This window comes from Camelina sativa, chromosome 19, assembly GCF_030686135.1.
Source record: "Camelina sativa cultivar CO46 ecotype springtype chromosome 19, ASM3068613v1".
Taxonomy (NCBI): domain Eukaryota; kingdom Viridiplantae; phylum Streptophyta; class Magnoliopsida; order Brassicales; family Brassicaceae; genus Camelina; species Camelina sativa.
In genome coordinates, this window is record NC_141898.1 from 13,279,153 (window position 1) to 13,289,080 (window position 9,928).

General features: G+C 35.6%; 1 protein-coding gene and 1 pseudogene across 3 annotated transcripts; both read right to left on the reverse strand.

Moving 5' to 3' along the window:
- Positions 1-82: 82 nt before the first annotated feature.
- LOC104766312 (uncharacterized) lies at positions 83-3,043 on the reverse strand. Of its 3 annotated transcripts, none has more exons than XR_015590555.1 (12): positions 2,886-3,030; positions 2,710-2,809; positions 2,557-2,620; positions 2,338-2,439; positions 2,172-2,236; positions 2,001-2,081; positions 1,680-1,759; positions 1,389-1,605; positions 1,203-1,258; positions 946-1,105; positions 649-832; positions 83-377 (listed from the first exon to the last, which is right to left on the reverse strand). XR_015590555.1 is itself a non-coding variant. In XM_010490171.3 (12 exons), the coding sequence occupies exons 1-12, from the start codon at positions 2,933-2,935 to the stop codon at positions 252-254; spliced, it is 1,254 nt and encodes a 417-aa protein (XP_010488473.2). In that variant the 5' UTR covers positions 2,936-3,043; the 3' UTR covers positions 83-251. The 3 variants fall into 3 exon arrangements, 2 of the variants coding, with proteins under 2 accessions (XP_010488473.2, XP_087356737.1); XM_010490171.3 differs by having other exon boundaries at positions 946-1,074; positions 2,886-3,043; XM_087500611.1 differs by having other exon boundaries at positions 946-1,074; positions 2,557-2,617.
- A 5,515-nt stretch (positions 3,044-8,558) lies between these two features.
- LOC104767811 (UDP-glycosyltransferase 71B8 pseudogene) lies at positions 8,559-9,137 on the reverse strand (annotated as a pseudogene).
- Between the last annotated feature and the right edge of the window lie 791 nt (positions 9,138-9,928).

Here is a 9,928-nt window from a genome sequence, read left to right on the forward strand (position 1 = left end):
GCAACTTTGGTCCTCATATATGTCAAACTTACATATTTGATCGCATTCTTTCTAAATTACACGTGAATCGAATACGTAAAAGTTCAGAATATGCCGAGGAAGTTTATGATAGATGGGAGGTTTGCATGTAATGTAACTAACAGATAAGAATTGTTTGCATGTAACTAACAGATAAGAATTTTTACAATTCCAAAAGGTGCAGATAACACAAAGCAAGACAACATAAAGGTAGGTTGTTCTTCTTGTTACTTTCACTTTTGGGAGGATTCATTGGACTGGAGTTCTTCACGGGTTTGTTGCACAAGTATTTTCTCAATAGCATCCATGAAGCCTGATAAGTTTTGCCGGGTCTGTAAATCCAACGAATTCGCTAGTTCCTGACGCGTATAACAAGAGACAAAGTGTTAAAAACCAAAAGCACTAACACCTACAATGTTGCAAACTGTATTTGGTCTTCGGCCAATGGCTTTATCATGTTATTACTATCTTAAATGTTCGTTTTTGAAGAGATTAAATAAGACTGACAACAATGACCAGGAGAAGGAACTAATAACACCCATTATTTTTACCAACAGAGAAGACCTTTGTTTATAATGGAACTGTAAAATCGAGAAGAAAGTGTTTGAGTTTGGAGAAACAATGTCTTACCTCAACTTTGCAGATAACGCTCAGAGAAATTCCCTTTGACTGATTGTCCGAGCTCTTGAGAGATGCAAGCTTCAATGGGGTATTCAGCATTGGCCAACCATCAGAGACCTTTAAAAATGCATCAATACCTCCAGCTATATAAGCCACTATTGTTTCATCTTTGTCGTAGTATTCGAAGGTGCGCCTGTCATAGGATCATAGAACATGCAGTCGATTGGCTTGCTCAGACAACTCAATGACATCATTTAGCTACGAAAGATAAATTCAGCTCTTAAGTTACTGAAAGGGAAGGCTCACCTGATTGTTTTCGAACTCGTCACAATATATTTTCTCAAAGTGGTTGAAATAATTCTATCTTGCACTTTGGCGACAACCCACTGGACTGAAGATCTTGTGTCTAGCACTGCATAGTGTAACCTTACCTGCCTGCAGTTTTAAGGTATGTTATGCCACACTCCTTAAGATTAAACAAAATGTAACTTTGGTAACTGAGATACAGTTTCAGATTGATAAGTAATACAAATTTCAGGACATAAAGAAGCTAGAGCACAGACCTGAAAGAATCAGTAGCCTTGATGATGTCTCCTATGTATATATCATTTGGAAACATCTGAGAGAGAAAGTAGATTTCAATTTTATTCACAAAAAGGAACAGGAATCAACAAACAGATAAATTTATCTAGATCCATGCAAAACTACAACATAACAGTCATCAGTGAAAGAACGGAGAGTGTTGTTACCTCCAATTTTGTTATCTCTGTAGTTTTATCCTTGAGGTATATTATCAATTCATGGATCAATTCAGATGGCTCAGTAGTGTGTTCAAATTTGTGCTGTCCAGGCAAGCCGTCTAGTTCTGGAATATATGTTCGGAGTTGGAGCCTAATAAAGTTTCCATCAAACTCGAGCACCTTCAAGCCTGTCAATGCGTCCTCAACTTGTTCTGCAGCATCAAACCTGAAGGTAGAAGAAGTGAAGAACTCTAATGAAGACAGGGTAAGGATGTAAATCTGAAAGCACATTTAAATTACCTTTTACGTATAGAATCCAGATCTTCCAATGACTTAAGAATCATCATTTTCTCCTCCATCTGATTTTCGAGTTCAAAGATCTGAAAATACATGTGGAAAAGGGTGTATATAAACTAAGAAGATAGGATCTTTTTGCCTCAGCGTGCTCGGGAAAAGTAGTTTAGTACACTCCACCACATAAGCTCTAATCGATCAGGCAAATCAAGAATTGGAATAACTGAAAGATATAATTGTGAAAAGATGAAATTTTGTTGAGATATCTACATGTTTCACACACACACACAAGCTTCTTCTCCTTAAAAAACCAATAAAATACCGCACCTTAAACTTGTCATCATCATTCACTTCACATACTTCCATTGAGCTGCTAGATGGTGGATTCTCTTTTGACTTGTCCATATCCTAAAATGAGAATCACATAACCCTCAAAAATAAGAATCACATAACTCTTACTGAGGAATTACAATGAAACAATGTTTTCAAGACAGTAACCTGTGATGACATAGAATCCAGAGACAATAAAAGACCTTCAAGATCCCTTTCCAGCCTACTAGAATCTAACAAATCCATAAAAGAAAACTCATATTGTAAAAAGAAAGTAGGACATAGATACCATGCTTCTTCAAAATGAAATAAGCAGAAGAAAACTACATAACACCTTCAGCATGAGACCTAGAAAGACGTTCAATCTCTTCAGAAACTTTGGCACTTTCAGCCTCCACAGAATGAAGCTCCTTTCGCAAATACTCCAAGTAAGCATCTGTGAGATTCATATAACATTTACTAAATTAAACCTCCACTCAAGTCTTAAACCACCAGTTACTAAATTCTCACAAAGAAAGCTGTAGAAAGGGCTTCAAAGCAACGAATAGCAAACCTGAATCTTCAACATCCAATAAATCAACATGGCTGTAATCTTCAACAATCTCATTCACGTTCTTCTACACAAATCCCATAAAAATGTTAAAAATTTAGCCATCTATCGAGGTACTTAATTAGACCACACAGATCCCAAATTTATCGCAATTACTTGAAACTGAAGAACAAAATCTTGGACCAGAGTCTCGGAATCGGATTCTCCAGGTTCGTCTCTGCAGTTCCGGTGAACGAACTCGAGCTCTTTCACGCGCCTGAGAGAAACAAAATAGATGAACAAGCAAACACAAAAACCAAGGACTCGAGAGAGACGAGAAAGAAAAAATAAACCTGCGAATCGCTCGGAGATCGAGAGATCCGTCGTGGGTATCTTCTTCCATTGAAGAAAGCTTCAGCCTTGATGGTGAATTTTGGCGCTTACTGTTCCAAGTGAAGAGTGTAGCGGTGAAGTTGAAAGCAGAGAAGACGATTTCAATTTTCAAATGGGAAAGGTTAAAGAGAAAACATAACCTTGTAAAATCACCCCTAGATGTATACTTTTATTCGACATTCAACCCCAAAATTATATTTTTAGTCAATTAGACCCTCAGATTTGGAGCTAACTACAATTCCGGTTCAATTTATGATGGTCAAGTATTGGACCGGTTGGTTTGTTCTGTTTAAATCTTTAGAGATGTTCTGTTTAGAGATTTAGATTTTGAAGTACAGTCCTTGAATTTGATTTATATACATAGTGTATATGAATCAGATTTCAATACTCCAAAACAATTTTTTTGTTGTTATAAACAAAATTTTCTTATATGGCTGGACTTACGAATTTTTATAATAAAGTATCTCAGATTAACTAGTGCCAAAAATTCAATTTGCGTTTAATTTAATTTATTTTTCCCATTTAAATAGTTGATTTTTTTAATAACTAATTGAATTATTACAAGATTATATATATATATATATATATTACTACTAATAAAATGGACAATTTGAACCCTTTGAGAGTGTCCACATCGGCAAAACTAAGGAGTTCAAACACAATACCACATGGCTTTCTTCAAAAAAAGGTTTAATGTAAGCAAAAACAATTTCTAACTTCCTCTTTTTCTCAAATTATTTATGACCGGTGACGATATCGATCCTTTTTCCTCGTATGTCGCCTTAATCTGATTACTACTAATAAACTAAAAGGATCGATTACAACGATTGTAGATAGATGAGGATTAAATCTATCTACACACACGAGACCATGTAAGATGCTGTATATCCGTAGGCTTATCGAAATTGATACAACTATATGAACCAACATCAGCATGCTAAATCAGGTCATTATTGCAACAATTCAGGTTTATATATAGTCTCCTTATTATGAACACTAGTACACTTGTTTTTAGTAATATCGTTAAATTTTAAGTTGAGTTTAACTATGGTCAAATGTAAAGTTTATATATCATCTACTTTCGTTTTTTACAATTTGTAAAATTAATATTTCTATAAATTATATTCTAAATAAAATATAGTAAATTTTTAATAGCAAGTATGAACTTCCATTTTGTAAATATAATTTAGAGACAGAAAAAACACTTTTACAAGTCCCAATCATTTTAATCACCCACAACACTCACAGTGCCACATAAGACGAATGTATCTGCTATACTTTCTTCTAGAATTTCTTAGGACATCTCCAGTGGAGTAACTTAATGGGTTGCTCAGTATTATTATGCTCCAAAAATAAATAACAAAAATTCATTTACCAGAGAATCGTTTCTCTGCAAAGCATCAGAAGCAACCCTTAAGACATTATACGTGTCAAATTTTGGTTGGGTAATGAAAGAATAGAAAAGGCAAAAAGATTTTTTTTTTTTCCATTTTTCTTTTCCTTTTCGCGACTCTTTCTCTCTTCTCTCTCGATGGAACCGACGATTCATCACACCTCAAATCCATAGCAATCGATTCAAATCCACCTCAAATCCATAGTAATCCGATTTATGTTCGGATCGATCTGACGATTCTGGGTTCGTGAATCCGTGACCATGTCGTTTGGTGCTTCGATGTAAAAGAGACAGAAGCAAACGGAGGAGGAATAAATCAGGAAAGTGCAGGAGCTGCAAGCTGAGCTAGCTTCATCTAGAGAAACACGGGAGGCGCTTGAGAGGAAGGTTTGTAAGATTATTTTTGTTTTGCGAATCTGTTAAAAGTAAGATTTAAGTTTATCGTCTTTTCCTAACTAGTGTAGGCTTTATTCATCGGAATATATATATTCCCTTGTTTTTTTTCTTCTGTTATTATTATTCATTCAGTCGATACTTTTGGAACTCACAAGCTTCTGTAAACTTAAGGTTATGTATTAGTTTCAAGTGATGTTCATATGAGGTTTTGATTTTTGTTTATCGTCTTTTCTTAGAGATCATCTAGTTTGTGCAATGTTTAATTCATATGTTTGTTTCATTTAGTTGCAGATGATGATTCTTCAGAATGGTTTTGTAATGGGAAGGGTTGTAATGCCCCCGAACCGTCCGTCACTCGGCCGGACAAACCGTGGACCGGCCTAGAGGTCGTTACATGAGGACAACTGTCCGCGATCCGGCCAAGGTGCCACCAACGAATTAGGTTCTCCAGCCAGTCCACTGGCAGCTGCCTATCCGCTACATATATTCCTTAGGCTTTTCAACCCTCAGAACATACGCCGCGTTGTGCTGGTCCGGACAAGACCGTACCATTTCCACTTGTCCGAAAATATATAAGAAATTATTTCGATTTATTATTTATATATATATATATATAAAGTTTACATTCAACAAAATCACTTCAGAAAAAATCAGTTGGATCCATTCGAATAAAACAACATGAGAAAGAAACAAAGATTTGCAACACAACACGAAAACACCCTATCTGGTTTCTTAAGTCCAACTCTACCCACTTACTTTCCCTGCAAGAAAAATGATGAAGGAGGGGAGTGAGTAATCTAGGATTACTCAGTGAGTTGGGCTACCTCTAGCATGCTATCTTAACTCATCCAACAACCCCAAACAAACAACCCTAATCAAAGCACGCAAGGCGGAAGCATTAGAAGCAAGCAATCAAGCAATCAAGCAATCAAGTCTAGGAAACAATCAAGGGACTTGACTCATCTAGACTTTCTCTCTAACTAGGCCTCCACGCCACTTCACCCGCAATCACTGCCAGGTGGAAATTGCTAGCAGTGCATTAAGATAACTTGACCACCCTAGACTTCACATGCAATAGGTCAATCAAACGGATATCACATCAACGCTTGAGACCTACCATGAACCATCCTCACATCCTAGGGAAACACATCCTAAGGAACACCGACACATCCTAGGGCCCATCCCAATCACACACTCCGCATTGATACCACAAAGGCAATCAACCGACCAACCAAATCCTCCGCGTTGTTACCTCCAAGTAAACAACTGGGCACTCAAAGCTGCATCGTCATGCGGTTCGGGCTCGTAGCTAGCTAGACACCGAAGGTTGTCCTGCCATGAGATCCCTCTGGATTAGCTTACCGGACAAACCCACCACATGATGGGAACAAAGATCGTCTTCTAGCTAATAACTGAGACGTTGACTCAAGCACTAGCTAGAACATGCTCTCAATTCTAAGTCTATCAACACAAAGAATTAAGCACATACCAACACACAAAGCAAGCAAGAAAACAAGCACACAAGCAAGCAATCAAGCAAGCAATCCAACACACAATCACATAGAAACTTAAGAAGCATGGAAAAATACTCATGCAACTTAAGTTAACTACTCATGCATGCAATCCTAATATGAACCCAACCCCAAATTAATTTTTAGGTTTAATTTTCTACATTTTAATTTAATAATTCTTCCCATTTTCACACATGCATGCGGCTCTTTCCTTCCTGGAGATTCTCGCATGACTTACAAAAATATTTCACCAATGAACTGATCTTCCATCAAGTCCATGGGAATATTTTTCTCAAGTTTTGCGGCCCTCATGCGGCTCTTTCCGTCCTGGAGATTCTCGCATGGCCTCACCAAAACTGCCCATCCCGTAGACTGTTCTCACATCAAAATCATGAGGAACTACTCTCAATTTTGGGCCCTCATGCGGCTTTTTCCGTCCTAGAGATTCTCGTATGGCCTCACCAAAATTCACCCCTCTCATGAATTGATTTTTCCACCAGTCTACAAGGGATTAACCACCTCAACTATTCATGCAAAATTTAAAATAATTAAGTTTTTTAAAAATGCATGACCCTTCCTTAACCCCAAGTTAAGTAAGAATTTTTTTTTACTAATTTTTCCATCGATCCACATGATCGAGAAAAATTCCAAATCGAATATGCATGGCGTTTCACACTTGCAGTTTGATTTTTAAAAAATATTTCTCACCTTCAAAAATTCTCAAAACTCCCAAAAATTAAGCATACAAGGAATTTCACACTTGCATCTAATTTTTAAAAATGCCACTCTTCCCCAAGAATGCGTAAAAACCCCAAAAATCCCTCTTGACTAAATGCAATCATCTAGATCTACATGCAACAAGAAAACAAACTTCACAACAAAACCGATGCAAGAGCTAGAGAGCTAATGCACCTCCTTAAGCAAGATCTCCAACTTGCTCTCAACAAAAACACAACAACAACTCACAACTCATCTACAACCAAAGTCTCAACTCACCTTAACTTGTAGATCTTGGCTGATTTGGAATTCACCACACCACGCCAATCTGACAACACCTCCCCTTGATCTTTAACTTACACCTTCCTCTAGATCTCCTCATTCTTCCTTCTATTTGGTCGAAAATCAAGAGATTTTCTCTTCAAAAGTTTGAGAGAAAATTTTGGTAGAGTTTGGGTGTTGAGAAAGTTTTTGTGTCGAAAATGAGAGCAACGAGGGCTATTTATAAGCTCTCTCACTTGACTCTCTAGCTGGGCGGGTGGCGATTTCGGCTTGACAAATAGCAAGAATTTTGCATGTAAATTATCCATACTCCCACTCACTCGCGCGTGCATCTCAGGCCCTGGCGAGAACCACTTAATCGTGTGACACGTGGCGTTGCACTCCCATGCAGAGAGACCTTTCCATTTCCTCATCCATCCGAGTCTCTCTTGCGTGGTAATATATATAGAATAAACTGCCATTTTTATTTTGTGGTAAAATATTAATTATTTGTTTTAAAGAATATTTTTCACATCTTCTAAAATGGAAATTGAGCATATACATGAGATATATATAAACAAAATTCGAAATTGAGTTTTTTATTTTTTATTTTTTATTTATTTTTTATTTATTTTTTATTTGTCGAATGGCGTAACCTTACAACAGAATAATTGTTTGTTTTAATATTATTTAGAAACCTTGTTTTAATTTTATTTAGAAACCTTAAATAATTTTTAATAAAAATTATAAAGATTTAAGGTTGTAGTTAATTTTATTAATTTATTGCCAAATCAAACAGTAAACATACGGTTGAAAGAGTATTCTATATATATATATATATATACTATATATTGTAACTAAAAAAACGTAACTAGATATTTAATTAGAGTTAAAAATACTGAAAAGATTAAAAATTAATAAATTAATATATATATTTCTATTCATTTTATTTGCTAATAATTATGTATGTTGGTTTTATTAGTGTCAAATTTCTTAATTGATACAAATTAAAAGTAAATAACATCAGTTTGTTTTATCTATATTAAACAAGTAAATAGTTGTATCGGTTTTTACAATCGATGTGAAATCATATAATTAGCATCACTTTTTATTGATGTAAATTTGTATCAAGTTTTTAAAGTGATGTTAGTATAAATTATAAATTATATCAATTGTTTAAGTGATTTTAAACTATATTTTGTATCAATATTTTTAAGTGATGCTAATTAATATAAATTTATATCAATTATATTGAATTGATGTAAATCAGATTACTGATGGCATCAGTTGTTTGAAATGATGTTAAATTTTATTTTTTTGTATCATTCATAAAAAGTAATTCAAATTTGAATCATTTATTTATTTGATACAAAATAACTGATGCAACATGCCCATTTTTTTGTAGTGTCAGGAACGTCCAACAAGGCTTCCGAGTCCTCAAAATCAGTTTCGGTGGCATTGTATACCTTTTTATCGTACAACATCTGGACGTGAAGTCCAAGTGCCAGAACCCCAACGTTCGAGGTGTAAAACAAGTAACACGGAACACCAAACTCGTTAGCCACGTCTATCACCGAGGTACAGAACATGTCCACGACTACACCAGCGAGCCTCGGCGAGTCCGGTAGACTTGAGTAGCCATCGACGAGTTTTGCAACGGCACGTTTCACCCTCGGGATGTGGTTCTCGACATGTAACTCGGTGGTTGTTTGATCTTCGCAAGAGATCACTTCGTAGTGAAGGCGGTCGTTGGATGTGGCGACGAGGGCTGAGATATAAGCGGAAGTACTGATGTCGTCTACTGAAAGAAGAGGAAGGATGATAACGGAGATAGAGAGGCGAGTTTCTCGCTCCACTAGTAGCTTCGCCATCTCTACTGTTGATCTGAGATGACCAATAACAGGATACGGTACGAAGATTAGCTCAAATTTCATGTTTATTTCTTCTTTATTCTCTCTTTTCTTATTTTTTTTTCGGTTGCTTTTGATTCAATCGTTAGCTCTGTTTATAGGAATAAAAAGAAAAATAAAAAAAATATCTACGTTTGAACTTTTCAAGGCATCGATGGATTTACGTGTTCCTAAGTTTCCTCCAATTATTACTGTTTGATGTGTTAATCTCAAACTCTGATCAAAGGTATACACGTATAAAACATGCAAAGTAAGTAGACAATCATAGTAATAATGTATATTATTGTTGTGACCATATACTAATACAGTATACTACTATTTTTGTGAAGTTATGATTAATACGAGGCCGAGAAAAAGCCGCTCCACCACACATAAAGGAATCAAACTCCGAACGTGGCTTCCAAGTATGAAGTATGTTCATGGATTAATCATGAAGTATGTTCGTCTTATAAAAGAAAGAACCCAGCCGAACCGAACTATATATATATGAAACTTGAAGATCAATTATGTTCTCTTAACGGAGTTCGAATCAAAAACCGAGAATCTCGGTTTGGTATTAACCCCATGCGTTGTTGTAGACATTTTTCTTTCCTGCTTCTAGAAGAAATTTTGATCGAATCTTTTTTTTTTTGTGCAAACATTATATGAGTATGACAAAGATATTCAGAATTTATTTAGAATATGATAATGTGGAACCCCATTTAGAAGTGATTTTGTATATACTACTAGAAGCAATGTCGTGAGGAAAGTATTTCAAAACAAGTTAAATTAAATTTAAAATTTAAAATTATATTTTATAAAATTATTTAAAAATA